General features: G+C 30.9%; 3 protein-coding genes across 3 annotated transcripts; all 3 read right to left on the bottom strand.

The window, feature by feature from the left end:
* Window positions 1-1,759: 1,759 nt before the first annotated feature.
* LOC101262386 (protein DETOXIFICATION 35) lies at window positions 1,760-4,750 on the bottom strand. The gene is made up of 8 exons (XM_004234385.5): window positions 4,461-4,750; window positions 3,680-4,061; window positions 2,975-3,600; window positions 2,801-2,857; window positions 2,499-2,737; window positions 2,298-2,416; window positions 2,139-2,225; window positions 1,760-2,034 (listed from the first exon to the last, which is right to left on the bottom strand). The coding sequence occupies exons 2-8, from the start codon at window positions 3,995-3,997 to the stop codon at window positions 1,963-1,965; spliced, it is 1,518 nt and encodes a 505-aa protein (XP_004234433.2). The 5' UTR covers window positions 3,998-4,061; window positions 4,461-4,750; the 3' UTR covers window positions 1,760-1,962.
* Window positions 4,751-8,205: 3,455 nt separating this feature from the next.
* Window positions 8,206-10,850, bottom strand: LOC101262692 (protein DETOXIFICATION 35-like). Its single transcript, XM_004234386.5, has 7 exons — window positions 10,394-10,850; window positions 9,690-10,315; window positions 9,499-9,555; window positions 9,196-9,434; window positions 8,984-9,102; window positions 8,805-8,891; window positions 8,206-8,610 (listed from the first exon to the last, which is right to left on the bottom strand). The coding sequence occupies exons 1-7, from the start codon at window positions 10,676-10,678 to the stop codon at window positions 8,539-8,541; spliced, it is 1,485 nt and encodes a 494-aa protein (XP_004234434.2). The 5' UTR covers window positions 10,679-10,850; the 3' UTR covers window positions 8,206-8,538.
* A 5,619-nt stretch (window positions 10,851-16,469) lies between these two features.
* LOC101262995 (protein DETOXIFICATION 35) lies at window positions 16,470-19,869 on the bottom strand. Its single transcript, XM_004234387.5, has 7 exons — window positions 19,450-19,869; window positions 17,921-18,546; window positions 17,599-17,655; window positions 17,281-17,519; window positions 17,067-17,185; window positions 16,897-16,983; window positions 16,470-16,759 (listed from the first exon to the last, which is right to left on the bottom strand). Exons 1-7 carry the CDS (start codon window positions 19,738-19,740, stop codon window positions 16,667-16,669), a joined length of 1,512 nt encoding a protein of 503 aa, XP_004234435.2. The 5' UTR covers window positions 19,741-19,869; the 3' UTR covers window positions 16,470-16,666.
* Window positions 19,870-20,102: the final 233 nt, after the last annotated feature.

Here is a 20,102-nt window from a genome sequence, read left to right as displayed (position 1 = left end):
CAAATAGTACTAAATATAAATCAATTTGATGTATTTTTTTATTGTTAATTAATTTCTTTTTTTAATTATATTGTTACGTAATAGGAGTATTATATAATTCTAGATTATTTAATTTAAGTAAAACTTCTTATACTAAAATAATTAAGAATTTTCAGTCAAATTAAATAATACAAATGTTATTAAATAATAACAAACAATACAATATAGCTAAACATTGTATCTACCGTATGATCCAAACATAGTGTTACTCTTTTATCTCTTATAATTATTTCATATTAGTCTATTAATTTATTAAATTAAAAATATTGATTAGGTTTTTTTTTTTATATCATTCTTATAATTAATTTCATTTTTAAAATATTTACATTTATTTGTAAAATTTCTAAAAAAAAAATTGAAAAGTAAATTTGTAAAATCATTTAAATAGTACTGGTACTAATAAAATCATAATGAAATTGACCACCAACGAATCTTTATCACGGACTACTCATCTTTAAAGCTGTTGACTACTCATCTTTAAAGCTGTTTACTGCATTTTAAGTAAGGCGCTGTCTTGGTTTGATTTGGTACAAAGATTAATAATATAAAAATTAATAATATATTATAATTTAAAATATTAAAAAAAAAGCTTAAAACATTTTTAAAATATCAAAAATGTTATAAAATTATCTTTCATTCACCAATTAATTTCAAAATATCCTTCTCGTTCATTTATTGGGTTCAAAATACCTTGTCATCTACTTTTTGGTTCAAAATACCTTGTCATCCACTTTTTGGTTCAAAATTGACTACTTATTTAATGGTTTTATATTTAAATTGTTTAAATATTTTTTAAAATACGTGGCGCTCAACTAGTTGTTATAATTTCAGTTATTAGTGTAATTTATAAATCAATTCACTACCCACTCATTACTAATTAAACCCTTCTAAATTAATAAATCCGTCACATTATTAATGCAAGCTACTGCCAATTGAATGTTTTTAAAAATTTGAGGCGAAAATATTTATCGAAGTAAATTATCATACATTCAAGTGTCTAATTTAAAAATCACCAATAAATTTAAAAATCTGACTATGTTCATCTTAATTATTGTTACGTCTCAATTATGTGATGTTACTTCATAGGTAACTTTTTTTCAAAATAATATATTAAAGGTTTTAAAACAAATCATAAATATTTATAAAATCATATTTTAAAAAAGTACATGAATTAATTCGGGATGTTACTTCTTTACCTTTAATCATAAATTTCTAATCAATTTTGAAAGAAAGTGTCTATCTAAGTAAGCGGCTCAACCTAAATTTAATTGAGGCTTCGATTTGGACTCGAATAATTTTGGATGTCATTTTCAGGAATTTATAATTTCATCATGTTTTAGTAGTGTTTATGGCGATTTTGATATTATAATTGGATTATTAATTGGGTGAGGTTTAGTTAGTAATGAGTGAATAGTGGGTTGGTTTATATATTATATTAATAAATTAAAATCATAATCAATAGTTGAACGCCAAGTATTTTAAATTTTTTTAAAGAGTTTAATTTTAAACAACTAAAAAAGTGGTCAATTTTGAACCAAAGGTGGATGACAAGGGAGTGTTTTGGAGCCAGTAGGTGGATGAAAAGGACATTTTGAAGCGAATAGGTAGATGAAAAATATTAAATATCATTTTCAACACTTTAAGTGTATTTTAGGCCATTTTCTGTTAAAATTTTTATAGTATAATTCTTTCATTGCTTTTAATTCTATCCGTGGATAAATTAAAACTTTAAAGAAAACCTTTTTCTTTATAAAATATTATGAAAGATTACATCTTTTGAAGTTTGAAAATATTTGAAGAAAAGGAGAAGTCATCTGCTATAAATCGTTCCCTAATAATGTCAAGTGTGTACCCATATATATTGACATACAAGTAACAAAATTGTGGATTTGGGTTATGCATACATCTTAGTTCTATAGAAATTTAGCGTTTAAATTTCTCCGTTTCTAATTCTTGATCTCCCCATATCCGCATCCGTTCTGTCGTCTGCTCAACCTGCATTTCCATTCCATTTTCTACACTATTACTTGCGATGATTTTGAAAAAGATTTGTTGTTGAGTTTAGGAGTGGATAAGAAATACGCAGTTGACGTACGTACCTCTTTATTCCAATCAATTCTATAGAGTACAATTGAGAGTAGCAATGTTTGCAAAGCAAGTCCAGCTATCATTCCTCCCCATAGTCCCTGCAACATAAAAAAATGTAACAAGAGAAGAAGAAACCAACAAAAGCAAATACAGACTTAAAAGTTAGTTACCATGACTCCCAAGTTAGCCACATAACCAAGAACATATCCGAGAGGAATAGCAAAAGCGTAGAAAGAACCCAAATTTATATAAGCCACTACACCTTGCAACCCACATCCAATAGCAACACCTGCAACCCAAAAAGATCATTGTCACACTATGGAGGTTTTTACTATAGGAACAAGAACAACGAAAGAGCAAACAAACCACACCTGATATCACAGGATGGACACTGCTGAGTAGCATTGCTAATCCAAGAAACTGAGCAAGCTCAGAAACAGATTTGATCAAAACCTTGTCGTCCGTGAAAAGAATGGCAAGATGATTTCTTACTGCCAATACTACAATCATGCAGAGAATCCCAATGAAAACTGACTGAGTTAGTGTGACATAGACACTATACTTGGTCGCCCTGGCATGTCCTAGCCCAAGCTCATTTGAGACCCGAACACTGGGAATACAACAATACATTAACCACAAACTCAAACAAATTACAACGCAAGGGTTTCATTACCTTATGGCAGCGTTGATTCCGACAAAAAACATTTCTTGCCATTCACTAAGAGTTGAACTGACAGATGACAAAAATTGATATGTTTGATCAGTTGTTCAAGTCAAGCAAATACAAAAGCATTGCAGAATAATCATAATAACTAAATGGGGAAAGAAATTAGACACAGGACTTCACCAAATAGAGAGGGATCCAACAGCAGTAACAGGATCTTTGAGATATCCAGCGATGAGAACCATACTCATGGGAAACCAAATTTCTAGGGATAGCATAAGAGCCGACTCAATTGACAGTTTAACAAACGGCCACATGTCATTGAATGCAGACGAAGACCATCCCTTCCACCCATCCTTGCACCAAACAACGACGTAAGCAAATTGAGCTAGGGCGTTGATCCAACATACAAGATTAAGGGACATAGCTGCCCCGGTTAAACCCCAATTGAACACATGAATGAAGAGCCAAAGGAGAAGAGCATGGAGTGATAGAGCCACAAAACCAATCCAAGCCAGCACGCCAACTTTACTCTGGGCTTGAAGAAATTTAGAAGTGGGAATAGTGATAGACAGGGAATATAATTCAGGTATGATTAATAGGGTGAACTTTCCAGCAACCACAGCAATATCATGATGTTGGCCTATGAACTTAAGTATAGGAGTCGCGAAAATATAGATTGGCAAGAGAAGGAAAGCACTCATCAATAGAATAATCATTGAGCGTTGTGTGTAAATCCCAAGCATGTGTATTTTCCCAGCACCAAATGCCTGCCCACAGAGCGTCTCCAAAGCACTCCCCATGCCCATCTACAAATGGATCCCATGTAACTATTACTGTAGTACTGGGGGCAACACTCGTAAAAGGAACGAGGGTACAAGGACTCACCATGAAGCCGTAACAGAAAGTAGCAATGACAGTTTGAGCAAGGGTAACAGCAGCGAGTTGTGTTGGTCCAAGATGACCACAGAAAACAACAGTGATAGCATAAAGTCCATATTGACACATGATATTCAAAGCAATTGGTCCTCCAATCTCCCATAGCTTTACTGTCTCCATCCAAAATACACCCAACAACTCATTCAAATTCATGCCAGAAATACGCCTGTAGTCACCATTGGACGCGATAAGATCGTATCTGGACAAGTCATATTCCAGCTCATCAACATCACTGGAAGAGTCATATTCCAGCGACAATGGTTCCATCGCTCTTCACTAAGCCTTTTGATTTTTTGTTGCAGTGTGAGAGCAACTACTTCTTTTCATGTATCTGCAGAAATGATCCAAGTGAACAGTTAATTAAATTGATAATGTTAATCACTATTACTCTTGATGTGCATTTCTAATTAATCTTCAAAATACCCAAATAATAAACAAATGTAAATCCCAAATATCATGTCTGTGAAGAGTAGAAGAATTCCACCTATAACTTTGTGATATATATACACAAATTTAATAATCCTACTCTGTTTTTTCATCTTCACATTAAACTTTTCATATTAATAAATCAAATTTGTCCCCTTTTTTTTCTTTCAAACGATAGAATCGTAGTAGAAAATTATTGAACAATGGAATACGAATTCAAGCTTCTTAAATCATAAGTTGATAAATGTAATAGAAGTCGAAATACTAAAAAAAATTTAAAAAATAAATAATTCAATGAAATTACCAGCTATGATAATTAACAGCCGCTTCATTAACATCGCCAAAAAGGGCAAAAATCATCTCTTCTTCTTATCTGCATTTGAGCAAACTGTTGGAATTTGGATGATCCATATAATTTTATCCAATTTTAACCATAATTTCAAAAGCAAATCTGTTCAAAAGAATAACAAAACACACACAAATTTTCTATTTAGAGTCATCGCTTCTTATATATGCTCTGTGATAAATCATTTGTTTTTATATATATGTTAGCTTTGAGAAGAGGGTTTGGATTTTCCAGTTAAGGATTGCGACTGGTATTGGTCATTAGTCGTGAGTCGTCATTATTGCATTTTAATTTAATTAATTAAAACATTTAGCTCGTGATTAAAATTAGGCTTAAAGATGAAATAAAAAGTAATTATCAAAAAGTGATAGATATATACAAACTATAAACATTATCAAATATTGATACAAAAGCACTTAATACCTTTCATACGGAAAAAATGGTCTTTCTTTAGGGGTAGGTATAGGAATGATTCATTATGAGGCCACTATAAATTTTTTTTATCAAAGAAATTCTACTAAGTGCAAAGTTAGTTGGATCCACTAAAACAACAAAAAGGTAGTATATAAATTTGAAATATAACATAGATACCAGTCTAGTACCAAAGTCAGATGCATTCATGGAAAGAAAGTCTTCGATATGGGCTAGGCCTGTTGATTTGGTTTAGCTTAATATGAAATTTAATAAGGTTGGATTAAGATTTATGAAGCTCAATTAAAAAAAAAAGTTTTTTAGCCCGATCTAAATAAGTTTGTTGATTTGTGAGGCTTGAAAAATATATGTAGGGTTAGCCAGTAGTCCAATAAAAAATAATTAAAAATAGGGAAAAGGGTCTGATATACCCCTCAACTTTGTCATTTGGAGTTGATATACCCCTCGTTATGAAAGTGACCTATATATGTCTTTACCGTTATACAAACGGCTCACATATACCTCTGCCGTTACAAAATGACTCACATATACCCTTCATTTAACGGAAGTTAAAAAAATTAGTTTTCAATTTATATTTACTACTCATATTTATATGTGTTCCGTTTGCAAAACGGTAAGGGCATATAATGAACCACTTTCATAACAAGCAGCCGTAAATGACAAAGTTGAGGGGTATATCAGACCCTTTTTCCTAAAAAATATAATATAATAATATTAAAATTTAAAATTAAAGAGAGTCCAAACTCAAAATAGTTAGGTTAATATTTCTATTTAAATATTTATACTTTTACTTGAAAAAAAAAACTTAATAAATATTATAAAGATAATTTTATTTGTGGATTTGATTAACAAATAGTAACAGTAACATCATGTAATATTGTTTTGTCGATATTTATGTTAATATTTTAAATTATAATTTATAATTTATTTATTATAAAAAAAATATAATTTTAAAAAAATAGACTGACCGACAAGCCTGTAGTCCACCTACTTATAGGTTGGATCGGCTGTTTATTGGCCCAAGCCAAAAATAGACCAACCCTCCGCTTAACAAAAAATAATTTTACCCATCCCACTTAGCCCTCCTCTTCCAAATTTTATTTCAGTATTTAAATATACAGATCAAAAATAATTTTTGCTTGCCTCCACGAGACTTTTTAAAATTTATTAGTTATTTATGTTACATTCGATATATTAGTGAAAAAATATATGTACGTACATATCTAACACAAAATGAAAAGAACGTAAAAAAAATAAAAATTAGAATCGGGTGATTAAATAGGATGGAGTAGCTTTTTATTTTTTAAAAATAAAATTACAACAAACAAATTATTAAGACAGTTAATAAATATTCCAATATGAAAATAAATTAGATTTTTTCGTCGGTGGCACATACTTTTAAGGCAAATTTTATTTTTATTATATGAGTTTAATTAATATTAATATTGGTGCATATTTTTTTTACTCCGGCACATACTTTAAGGCTAGTTTCTTTTTTAATATTAATTTTTTATATTTTATAAAATATAAATATCAATTTTAGTAATATAAAGTAATTAAGATTTTACTTTTATTTATCCATAAGTTTATGATTCTCATTCCTAACTAAAAAAAAATTACCATGTTTGTTTTATCTGTACATTTCTACAAAAAAAAATTTAAACTTAATGTTACTTTTCTTCTTTAATAGCAGCGAAACAAATTGCAAACATCTATCGTTAAAACAGTTTAAAGAGAAGGTAATTACTAATTATAATTTATGTAACTTTAACCCCTAATGTTGAAATGTAACCTCGAAGCATAATCTACCTCCGCTTAATACAACATTTTTATAACATTTTGTAGGCATGCATGCTTAAACAACATATGTAGAAGAATCCAAAATAAACTCTTGCTATTTCATAAATTTGTCATTTTGAAATACTCTAATAGGTAAAAGAACCCTAAATGAACTCATACTATTTCATAATTTTATTCATTCTCAAATATTGATAAATAAATACATTTGAATTAAATATTAAAATAGAAGATAAGAATAAAGAAATATTAATGCTATTAATAATAATAAAAATACCAATTTTAATAATAATAATAAGAGTAATATAAATATTAAATAGCAATAATAATAGTAGTATAAATATCTATATTATTATTATTATTGAAAATTAATCAGCAGAATCTTCATTATGCTCATCTTTGAACAGAAATGAAAAAATCCATGAAAGATTTTTTGAACTTAGTCGAATAACTTAACTATGCGCGTGTTTAACTTTAACTGCTCCTTTAATATCTTTGAAGTGAATTTTTTCATCTTTTGGCTATAATACTACTCCCACCTGTCACATTACAATTACGTAAGCGTCACATCGTTCATGTAGACATCATATCATTAATTTATATTTCTTTTTTAATTATTCACTATTTTTTTCTTAAACACTTTTTAAAAATTAATTATATCAATGGATTAATTTATAAATGCATACCTCACTTCATCCCTCTCTTTCATCTTCCTTGTTGTTCACCATTACTCCAACCTTCAATATTTTCTTTTTTTTCTTCATTATTCAACAATTTTTAGTCACTTTAAAGAAGTAAATTCATTATAATATTCACATTATCTTCTTCGAACCATCACAACGAACTTACCCACTTGGAAAATGAATTTTTTTGAAAATCAATTTTTTCTTGACAACTCAAATAAGAAGTGAAGATTGCATAAAATGGTTGATCCAAAAAAAATAAAAATTTATGAGAAATATTTGAACCGATCTATAAATCAAAATGCGTCAATCAAAATTTAAGAAAGTTTACATTTGCCAAATCAACATCAATAATATAGCATGAATTGACGTCAATAAAATGACATTGATATTAAATTTCACAGATAAATAAAAGACTAGTGAAATGAAAATCGTGAATAAAGGTGGAGATGAAGATAGAGAAGGACATATTTCAATGGAAAAAGATGTGCGTTGAGGAACACAATAAAATGAAATAAAAATTTAAGAAATTAAAAGGGAAACTCACTAATTTCATTCACCTCTTATTAAGAATATTTACACATTTTCAAGATTTAATATATAAAAAAAATATTTAAATAACTTATTCTATATAGGCTAGTAAAAAAACAATTTGTAGGGCTTTAAAAATTCAATTTTTTCTCTGTTTTCACCCACTTTCAAAAGAGTGCACTCACTCTTTCTGCCACATCATCCCTTAATAGTGATTTAATCACTTTGAGAGATGTTAAAGAGAGTATTTATACACATAATTTAAGTGTTAAAAAGTAAGTAATGCAACTAAATTTTGAAGTGTTTTATGTGTTTTCTCATCAATACAAATATACAATTGTGACTAGAACTTCATTTTGAATAATAGCGGTAAAGTACTATTTTCTTTTCTTATAGTGGGAAAATGAAAAAATAGAGTAAAAATTTACTCCTCGAGACCTTAACCCAATATGAAATTGCGGATCAAAAATTGGCATAATACATAAATGTGCTATTTAACTTGACTTCGAATCATATTTATGCCTTCAACTTGATGATTTCATATTTATGTCAAGTTACGTTGTGCTATGCATAGATCGTAGTTCTATAGCCATTCAGATTTTAATTTTCTCCGTTTCTAAGTCTTGATCTCCCCATATCTGCATCCGTTTCGTTGTCTGCTCAACCTGCATTTCCATTTTCTTATTACAACATAACGCTCATTTATACTAAGCATTCTTACTTCATTTCACCAAGTATTTCGGAAAAAAGAGACTATAGTACTTGCTGTCAGCAGAGATGATTTTGGACCAAAATGTCGAACAAGATTTGTTATGGAGTTCAACGATGAGAAATATCCGATAACCATTAGTTGACGTACCTCTTTATACCAATCAATTCTGTAGAGTACAATTGAGAGTAGCAATGTTTGCAAAGCAAGTCCAGCTATCATTCCTCCCCATAGTCCCTGCAAAACAACACCAGCAGATACTGTTGAAAACAAAATTATAGTATTGTTTCCTATTTCAACACAAGTAATTTTCATGAGAATTTAATCACCATGACTCCAAAATTAGCCACAGAACCAAGAACATATCCGAGAGGAATAGCAAAAGCATAGAAAGAACCCAAATTGATGTAAGCCACTAGACCTTGACAACCACATCCAATAGCAACACCTGCAACCCGAAAAGATCATTGTCATGAGACTACGGAGGCCTTAAGTATAGGAACAGAACAATGCAATTAATTAATTAAAGAGCAAACAACACCTGATATGACAGGATGAACACTGCTGAGAAGCATTGTTAATCCAAGAAACTGAGCAAGCTCAGAAACATATTTGATCAAAACCTCGTCGTCAGTGAAAAGAATGGCAAGATGATTTCTCACTGCCAATACTACAATCATGCAGAGAATCCCAATGAGAAATGACTGAAATAGTGTGACATATACACTATACTTGGTCGCCCTGGCATGTCCTAGCCCAAGCTCATTTGAGACCCGAACACTGGGAAAACAACAATACATTAACCACAAACTCAAACCAAATTACAACGCAAGGGTTTCATTACCTTATGGCAGCGTTGATTCCGACAAAAAACATTTCCTGCCATTCACTAAGAGTTGAGCTGAAAGATGACAAAAAATTGGTGTTCAACTCAATCAAATTACAAAGTTCAAGCTCGACTTGTCTATCCTGATTGAATTAAGCATTGTCAGAATAATAACAATAATTAGGTACAAAATTAGACTCGAGACTCACCAAATAGAGAGGGTTCCAACAGCAGTAACCGGATCTTTGAGATATCCTGCAATGAGAACCATACTCATGGGAAACCAAATTTCTAGGGATAGCATAAGAGCCGACTCAATTGACAGTTTAACAAACGGCCACATGTCATTGAATGCAGACCAAGACCATCCCATCCACCCATCCTTGCACTGAAAAACAACGTAACCAAATTGAGCTAGCGCGTTGATCCAGCATACTAGGTCAAGTGATATAGCTGCCCCGGTTAAACCCCAATCGAATACATAAATGAAGAGCCAAAGGAGAAGAGCATGGAGTGAGAGCGCGACAAAACCAATCCAAGCCAGCACGCCAACTTTACTCTGGGCTTGAAGAAATTTAGAAGTGGGAATAGTGATAGACAGGGAAAACAATTCAGGTATGATTAACATGGTGAACTCTCCAACAAGAAGCGCAGTATCATGATCTTGCCCTAACAACTGTAGTATAGGATTCGAAAAAACGTATGTTGGTAAGAGAAGGAAGGTAGTGAGCAATAGAACAATCATTGAGCGTTGTGTGTAAATCCCAAGCATGTGAATTTGCCCAGCACCAAATGCCTGTCCACACAGCGTCTCCAAAGCACTCCCCATGCCCATCTACAAGATTTGATCGTAACAAACAAATGAAAATTCTACAAAAACGCACATCAAGAGAAACAGGGGAGAAGGACTCACCATGAAGCCGTAACAGAAAGTAGCAACGACAGTCAGAGCAAGGGTAACAGCAGCGAGTTGTGTTGGTCCAAGATGACCACAGAAAACTACAGTGATAGCGTAAAATCCGTATTGACACATGATATTCAAAGCAATTGGTCCTCCAATCTCCCATAGCTTTACTGTTTCAATCCAAAACACACCCCACAATGCATTCAAATTCATGCCAGAAATATGCTTGTAGTCATCATCGGAGCCGATAAGATCGTGACCGGACAAGTCATATTCCAATAACCGTGATTCCATTAATTTGAAAAATGGTTGATGCTGCAGAGTAAGGGTTGGTTTTCATATATCTGATCTAAAGTGAAAGAGTTGAATAAACTCATTGATTTGTCTTATGATTTTTTTTCCACTGGCAGATTGGGAACACCTAAAATAATTAAAAAAAAAAAAATGTGAACAACATACTCTAATCATTAAGTCAATGGAAAAAATGTTTAGTATATTTGACAGATATTATGCGTGCATGTGTTTATTAATTATGGTTTCCACTTCAGAAATATAAAAAGTTTATAATATTTATTTTATTTAGAAATAATTAAAAAATTTAATCAAAAGATTTTAAAAATAAAAGGATAAAAATGTTAAAAAAAGTAAATAACATATTGTTATTCCGGCCAAATGAAAAGAATTCTTTCTTTCTTTCTAATTAAGCTTCTCGATTATTGTGTTTAAAGTACACGAAACTATTGAACAATGGAACGCAGATTGCTCCGTGTATTTGGAACTTGGAAGATGACTCTCTCCGTTCACTTTGTTTTTCTGAAAGTTAATTTAACTAATTTTTAAAGTTAAATTAGTTTACGTTAGTTTAATATTTTTTTAAAAAAAATTATATATAAAAAATATTATGTTTTTGCATATTAATATATAATATTATAATTGTGGACGAAGGAGGGAATACTATTTTTCTCTTTTGTCGGAGGAGATGAAAACAACGTTGTGGAAAAATAAATGGACAATTTTCACATATAGTAAATAAAAAATTCATATTTGTATGCTATAGCAAAGTTTGCATAATTGCGCTCCATAGCAAACATAAAACTGTATAATTCGCTATACATATACAATTGTATAATTCGCTGGCCTAAATTGTATAATTTGACGACCTATTTCGCTGTAATTGTATAATTCGCTATCCTATTTCACTGCAATTGTATAATGCACAATTGTATAATTCGTTGCCTATTTCGCTGCAATATTTTTATAAAATTTGTTTTGCATACAATTGAATCGAATTAAAATGTATGTATATTGCATTATTATAAGTGTATAGCAAGAATATATATATTTTTCTCTCACTTTACACAAAAACAGAAACACAATTTATACACTTCTGTTGTATAAAGCGAGAGAAAATTGTATTTCATTGCAATTGTATAATTCGCAATTGTATAATTCATTGGTCTTTTTCGCTGCAATATTTGTAAAAAATTTGCATTTGTCTACAATTGAATTGAAGTAAAATGTTTGTAAATTGTATAATTAAGTGTATAACACGAAGATATATGTTTTTGCATGTGTATATGCAATTTTCTCCCGCTTTATACAAAACAGAAACAGAATTTATACACTTCTGTGTATAAAGCGAGAGTGGCGAGCAAGAATGGGAGAGTGGCGAGCGAGATTTTTGAGAGAGAGGCGACTGGCAAACTTTGGCTAACGTTTGCTATGGAGCACAATTAAATCAAACCATAGCTACTCCATTTATTTTAAGTTATTAGTTTGATATTATATATAATTATCCCAAAATAATACATACATAGCCATGTTAATTGATTATGAATTATTTAAATAACAAATTAATTCAATTTAGTTTTACTTTAAAAATTAGCTAAATTAATCTTTGAAAAGCCAATTGAAATTAAAAGTGGACAATAATTTTATAGAAAACAAAACCTCACCTACCCACTCAGATTTCACTCCAAAATGGTTGCGTATATTTAAGGTCAACCTTAAAATCTGAAAGCTACTTAGATATGAATTAACTAATTTATAGGCAATAATTCCATGTTTGCCGCGTTTATCAGTAATTTATTGTCTTTTTAAAAATATTTTATTTTATTTATTTTTTCGATCTATTTTTTAAAATATGAACTCATGAATAATAATAATAATAATAATAATAATAATATTTATTCCATAAATTTATATATAAAAATGTAACAATAATATGTCTTTGCAATAAAATATATGTATACCATAAAAATACATGTTATATTTTAGATATAAAAAATTATACCGTGTATATACTAAAATATATGTTCACATTTAATAACAAAAACATCGCATTAAAAGTTTAGCTCATTTATATCACTGTTGTTAAAAAAAAAGGTTCATTCATATCATTTTTTTAAAGGGAAAATTTAATATATGGCAAACGGATCTTATGAAATTACATTCCATTGGTATAGTTTACATAATTACATTTCATGGGTATAGTTTAGTTTGTTAAATGACTTTAAATTTGTATAGGACGTTTTTTAAATTAAATTTATACAAAAAAATTATTTTTTCAATAAATGGTAACAATAGCACAAAATGTGGTAACAATAAATTCACATAATCACATGATTTAAGCAAAACATTCAAAATCAAATATATTTTCAAATATTTTTTTAGATAATATATATATATATATATATATATATATATATATATATATATATAGAGAGAGAGAGAGAGAGAGAGAGATTATATTTGAGAAATTGTATATAATTTTTATGCAATATTTGTGTGTAATTGATTTTGTGGTTTAACTGTATATGACCATCATAATATGTATTATTTTAATTTTTTTTGGGTGATATGTTTGTATACAATATTTTATTATGTTCTCATTTTTTCTTTTATATATATTAAGGAATTTGTATGATGTACAATAATTTTGGTATATATATTATAGTTATATATGTGCATTTGTGATTTCATGTTTTTTTTAAAAAAAAAAAATATTAATGATTAAACTGATTGTATAATATTCATTTGTCAATTGTATATATAGTAAGCTTGAAATCTGTTCGTATATTTGAGTGTGTAACGTTTATATATACAATATTTTATTATGTTCATAATTTTGTATACGTATAATAGAGTAAATTTAACAAATTTATTTTATACAAAATTAAATAATTGTATACAAATTCTATTGCCTCGTAAGACTTTGTATATGTTACCTTAATATATAACCCACTGTATATAGTTAACTTTAGTAATTGGTATACAACTAATAGAATATACAATTAAGAACTATCTCATAATATTTTGTATATATATTACCTTAATATACAACCCACTATATACATAACTTTGTAATTTGTATATAAATTACACTACATGATATTTCGATATTCTTCAGATTTGTCTCGTTCTGATGAGGCAGATTCGGTCTCCTCTGAATCAATGTTTATGATTTTTTCTCTTACTTCCACCTTCAATAATCTTAATGACGCTAGATTTCGCGTTGTTGATGACTTTATGAATTGCCATTGGGTCATTTTTTTCACGAATCTCAATTCTTCAATAGATTCTTGAACTTGAACTTGTTTATGTTTTGCCATAAAATCTACATTGACCCCAAAATCCCGAGTCAACTCAATTGAAACGAAGGTGGATTATCAATAACGTTGACATGCAATGATATACCTCTCGTAATTCTCATAAATGGAGAGGAATCACCCATTCTGATTTTGAAAGACATATAATCTGATAAGTAATAAAGATATATGAAAAAACTAACCATCATACTACATATACAATTGTTGAAGAAGAAATCAAGAAATTTTTTTTGGAATAATGCACAAGTACCTGCTCAACCTATGCCCGAAATTTCATAGATACACTTATACTATATAAAGGTCCTATTACCTCCCTGAATTTATTTTATTAATAATTTTCTACCCCTTTTTGGCCTACGTGGCACTGTCTTGTGGCATAACATTGGTTGACTTTTTTTTTCAAACTAGTGTCGCATAGGTCGAAAAGGATTAAAAAATATAAAATAAAATCAAAAAAATAATGTAACCTTAATATTGTATAAATATATCTCTATAATTTCGAATATAAATTAAAAAGGTACTTACGTATTTTTCCTAAAAATAATAAAATACGTGTCCAATCAAATATACGTGTAACTGAAAAGAAGGGACGTGAATCTCGTAAAATGCCTTCACAATTAATGATGGATCTGTCCATCTGTATATTAATTTATGGTTCCCACTTCCTAGACACTTTGATTATCATGGCCGAGTGTAACACTAAATAACATGAAATTAAGTATCTTATTGTATTTTTATTTTTGGCCAAATACATATGCAGATTTCTAAAGTTGTTGAGTTTTTTCTCTCATGTACTTCAACTACGTCATTTCCTATTGAATCATTGAATTCCCATAATTTGTTTCCTTTAAACAAACAATGTTGTTTGATGTGGAACCAGATTTATGAGGGGTATTGCTAGAGGATACATATATTGTTCCACAACTCATTAGTCCAATTGATTGTGAAAATGTTCGAGAATAATTGTGTTTTACTTAAGTCATTTGAACACATTAGAAAACAAATGAGATTAACACGGTTTGTATTCATTCCTTCAATCAAAATTATTATAATTCGAACACAATTAAAGGCATTTACAATAGAAAAGCCGATCAAAATCAACCAACAGTGTTTTAAAGGAATAAATTATGGGTGGTTCAATGATTCAATAGAAAAATGACTTAGTTAAGGTACCCGAGGGAAAAAACCCAACAAGTTTAGGAATTTGTTTATGTATTTGGCCTTTATTTTTAGTATTTTTTAACTAATTAAATATGAATTAATTAATTTGATAAATAAATATATATTAATTATTATTTCTATTTTATTTTATGTGGCATAATTTAACAAGTACGATTTTTAAAATTTGTGATCTAAAATAATCATTGAATATTTGTGTAGTGATAAATTGTTTCATCAAGGAAAAAAAATAATTTTTTAGTTGAATTATTTTCAATTATAGTAAAAGGACATTTTAAGGGCACAGAAAATGAGACAAAATGAGTACTTAGTTTCGGTGTTGGTTAAATGTAGAATTCCAAAACTAATAATTCTCAAGAATGAAATAGAAAGAACAAAGTTATTTATATATCATTTTTATAAAATGATAAATGTTAGAAACAAAAAACAAGAATGACACCTTGGCTAGAGTTAGTAAAAAATGAACCCAAACATAGATAATTGGTTTAATCCGTTCAGAATTTTAAGGGTTGGACTCAACATAATTTGAATTGGGCTCAATTTCAACTCATTCAAGCTTAACCCATTTGAACAGAGTTCTCAATTTAGCCCAATTCCATTTACAATTTCAACCCCTTTTAAAACTTTGTATTAAGATATGTTCCTATATTGAAGGTACAAATTATTATCTAGTTAACATCTTTTAGGATTTATCTATCCATCTTTTACTTTTTTAACAAAAAATTCTTGAACAGAAATATAAATTGTAATTATAAATGTTAAATATCAATATGTTAAATTATTGAGATTAATCAGATCAAATTGGGCGGATCAAGAGCCAACCCATTTTTTAGCCTATTTGAGCCCAAAGTAAACTTCGGTTGGTCAACACCCAACCGGTTTCTATTCAACTCATTATAATATTTCTAATTTCAACTCAACCCGCCATCTGACACCCTAAGCGCCGTAAAGCGAAAAACATATATTTCATCAATTTATTAATTGTTTTCTCGGGAAACAAAATTGGTTGGTAATTAAAATTTAAAAAGGAAAAAACCAATATCTTAGGGGAGATTTTTAAATCCACTTGGGTCAAAATTATGATACTAGTAACTTTTAACTACTTGTTGCAAACCTTTTGCAAGTATCCAACTCAAACATGTGGAAGAAATGATGGTGCTTTAACAAATTTGACCTCCAATACATAGGAAAATAAGTGCTTCCAGCTATTTTTTTATAGGATGAAGGATCTTCTACTAATAATCTTTGAAGATAATGACTTTGACATGCCAAATAATTTGAAGTGAAAAGACAAATCATTTGAACAAAAAAAGAGTAGAAGTTATACTATATATATGAAATAAAAATAACCAAATTGTCATTTGCTCACATTATGCAAGTTAAGCCTGTGGAAAAATCTTCTTTTTATCACACCAAAAAGGTAAACCCAAAATTTAATGGACTCAAAAATATTAGCTGTGTGAGGCACCTAATAAAGTTTTTTTTCAGCGCTTAATTAAGCCGTTGTGAAATTTGGGATTTGGAGGTTTTTCTCTGTTTCTAAGTCTTGACCTCCCCAGATTCGCATCCGTTCTGTTGTCTGCTCAACCTGCATTTTCATTTTCTCATTACTACTACTGAACACTTACTCATACTGAATGCACTACTTGTTGCGTATACAGTTATTTTGTATCGAGGACGTTCAACATCAAGTGTTCTGGAGTTTAAAACCATTATGTCACATACCTCTTTATTCCAGTCAATTCTGTAGAGTACAATTGAGAGTAGTAGTGTTTGCAAAGCTAGTCCACCTATCATTCCTCCCCATAGTCCCTTCAAGAGAAAATCCAAAACCGCGGTGTACATTAATGTATATTCATTTCATATACTAGTTTGAGAATGGAAGTTTTGTTTACCATGACTCCGAAGTTAGCCACATAGCCAAGAAGATATCCGAGAGGAATACCAAAAATGTAGTAAGAACCCAAATTGATGTAAGCTACGAGACCTTGCCATCCGCCTCCAACAGCAACACCTACAAGCAAAAGTTGGTCCCAGTAAGATTGCTGTGAGGACTATCGAGGAGTAAAACTCTCTTTGGAAACAGAACATTTTTAATAAAAGCAACACCTGATATCACAGGCTGAACACTGTTGAGAAGCATTGTTAACCCAAGAAACCAAGCAAGCTCAGAAACAGCTCGTTTCAAAAGCTCGCTATCGGTGAATAGAATGGCTAGATGACTTCTTAATGCAAGTACTACAATCATGCAGAGTATCCCAATGAGAAGTGACTGAAACACTGTAACGTATACACTACATTTGGTCGCCCTGGCACGTCCTAGCCCAAGCTCATTTGAGACCCGAACACTGCGAAAACAACAATACATTAACTCAAAACTCACACACAAATGAAGTGCATATTTGTGAAGCTTTAGGACTTCATTACCTTATGGCAGCATTGACTCCAATAAAAAACATTGCTTCCCATCCATCGACATTCATGCTGAAAGATGACAACAATTGACATGAATCACGAGCTCACACAAAACAATTGACATGAATCACGAGCTCACAAAAATTCATCTCATTCACAAAAAGAAAAATAACACAAACTTTCCGTTGCCCGTTTGAGTTGTTCAAGCCAACCAAATACACAGTTTAAGCTCAACTTGCCTACCCTGACTGGATGTTAGGTTGCGTTTTAACGAGCTTAAGCACTGCTATCTTATGCTAAATTTCTAAATAAATGGGAGAGACACAAGACTCACCAAATCGAGAGGGCTCCAACTGCAGTAACTGCATCTTTGAGATGACCAGTGAGGAGAATAATACTCACCATATACCAGGTTTCTAGGCATAGCATAACAGCCGATTCAATAGACAGTCTAACAAAGGCCCAAATCTCATTGAATGCAGACCAAGACCATCCCTTCCATCCATCTTTGCACCAAAAAACTACGTAAGCAAATTGAGCAAGTGCATTGACCCAGCCTACAAGATTAAAGGATATAGCTGCCCCGGTCAAACCCCAATTGAATACATAAATGAAGAGCCAAAGGAGAATAGCATGGAGTACGAGAGCCACAAAACCAATCCAGGCCAGCACACCAACTTTACTCTGGGCTTGAAGAAATTTTGAAGTGGGAATGTTAACAGACAGGGAATATAACTCGGGAATGGTTAACATGGCAAACTTCCCAGCAACAACAGCAATATCATGATCTTGGCCTAGGAACTTAAGTATAGGAGTCGCGAAAACATAGATTGGTAAGAGAAGGAAGCTACTCAGCAATAGAATTATCATTGAGCGTTGTGTGTAAACTCCTAGCATGTGTACTTGCCCAGCACCAAATGCCTGTCCACAGAGCGTCTCCAGTGCACTCCCCATGCCTATCTACACATAGATTACATATGCCCATGTAAGAAACTAAGGGATCATAATAACAGATTGAGAGTTCTGCATTACTGATACATCGTTCCATTTGTAACATAATTCTCAACTAGTTTAACAATTTATTACTCCACACAATCCAATTTTGACTATATTAAAGCTCAAAATATCCAATGCAATGTAATATCTTTCTCGAAATAGAATGTGAAATAAGATTACATTTGATAACAATAACTAAATTGTTGAGCTTAACCAACCCAAAGATACTCTTTAACTATTTTCTCTTTGGGTCAAACCCGCACAGATTTTGCTAATTAACCAATGTTTTCAACTACCAGTGCGGATTTTGTTAGCACACCCAACAGAACTAGTACGTAACAATCTTGTGTTAGGATCGAATTCACGCACACACTTACGAATGAAGAACACAAGAATTTTCAAGAGAAAGAGATGAGAGATATAGAGAGAGAAAGAGAAAACTCAATATTTCGTGGTAACACCTCGTAAGTAAACTTCCACGGCGGTGAGGTATATTTATATTGATAAATCAGAGTATTTTTTGTTACAGAGAATAAATAATAAAGCCTAAAATTTAGGCCGGGGCGCTGCCCCGAACCCCGCCTTCGGATGGAGGCTCCCGCCCCCATAACCCCTGGCAACCTCACCGCGCAGGTTAAACCGCGTAAACAATTATATATATTAATCAGGCTCCACAACCTAACATCTTGTATCACTTTTCAAAAAATTACTCCATTTTACCAATTAATCCGATTTTAACAACAGAATTCAAAAGTTTCGTAATAATCTGTGAGTAAATCAGACAATGGAATGAATACAACTAGTAGTAGGAAATGCACATTAACAACGAAGTGGGAGTAAAAAGTGGAAAAGAGGAGGAAGACGAACCATGAAGCCATAAATGAAAGTGCCGAGAACAGTTTGAGCAAGGGTAACAGCAGAGAGCTCTGTAGGTCCAAGATGACCACAGAAAGCAACAGTGATAGCATAGAGTCCGTATTGACAGACGATGTTGAAAGCGATTGGGCCTCCAATCTCCCATAGCTTCACTGTCTCAATCCAGAATACATCCCACAATTCATTCATATTCATGCTAGAAATAGGCCGGTAGTCACCGTCGGAGCCGATAAGCTGCCAGTGCTCGCCGGAAAAATCATTTAGCAATGGTGATTGATCCATTACTCTCGTCTCTGACTAATTGCTTCTTACTTTTCACTTGTTATTGTAGCTAGAGTAGTCATCTAATTTTTTTCAACGGGGTAGACAGCCAAATAAATAAATAAATAAATATTTTGTTTGACGATTGAATTATTATTATTCATTGTATAGTATATTTTGATTGTTATTTAAAATATATTATATGTATTATTAATTTTTTTTATTATATAATAATAAAATTTCCATTTGTAAAATAATTAATTTCGTGTGTTTCTATTATTTTATGTTATTTTTAAATTTATTGAAAAACTTATAAATTTTAAGAAAATTCAAATTGACTTATTTTAACTTGTATGATATAATTTTATTGCACGTGTTTGGCG

Source organism: Solanum lycopersicum, chromosome 3 (assembly GCF_036512215.1).
Source record: "Solanum lycopersicum chromosome 3, SLM_r2.1".
In the NCBI taxonomy this organism is placed as follows: domain Eukaryota; kingdom Viridiplantae; phylum Streptophyta; class Magnoliopsida; order Solanales; family Solanaceae; genus Solanum; species Solanum lycopersicum.
This window is presented reverse-complemented; position numbering and strand designations above follow the sequence as displayed.

Coding starts and splice junctions, on each gene's coding strand:
- LOC101262386 (XM_004234385.5), bottom strand. CDS start 3,997: ATGGAACCATTGTCGCTGGAATATGACTCTTCCAGTGATGTTGATGAG. Junction 3,601..3,679: donor CTTTCTGTTACGGCTTCATG/GTGAGTCCTTGT, acceptor ATCCATTTGTAG/ATGGGCATGGGGAGTGCTTT. Junction 2,738..2,800: donor GGAATCAACGCTGCCATAAG/GTAATGAAACCC, acceptor TTGTATTCCCAG/TGTTCGGGTCTCAAATGAGC.
- LOC101262692 (XM_004234386.5), bottom strand. CDS start 10,678: ATGGAATCACGGTTATTGGAATATGACTTGTCCGGTCACGATCTTATC. Junction 9,435..9,498: donor GGAATCAACGCTGCCATAAG/GTAATGAAACCC, acceptor TTGTTTTCCCAG/TGTTCGGGTCTCAAATGAGC. Junction 9,103..9,195: donor TGTTCATCCTGTCATATCAG/GTGTTGTTTGCT, acceptor TTCGGGTTGCAG/GTGTTGCTATTGGATGTGGT.
- LOC101262995 (XM_004234387.5), bottom strand. CDS start 19,740: ATGGATCAATCACCATTGCTAAATGATTTTTCCGGCGAGCACTGGCAG. Junction 17,186..17,280: donor TGTTCAGCCTGTGATATCAG/GTGTTGCTTTTA, acceptor TTTTGCTTGTAG/GTGTTGCTGTTGGAGGCGGA. Junction 16,984..17,066: donor TGGCTAACTTCGGAGTCATG/GTAAACAAAACT, acceptor TTTCTCTTGAAG/GGACTATGGGGAGGAATGAT.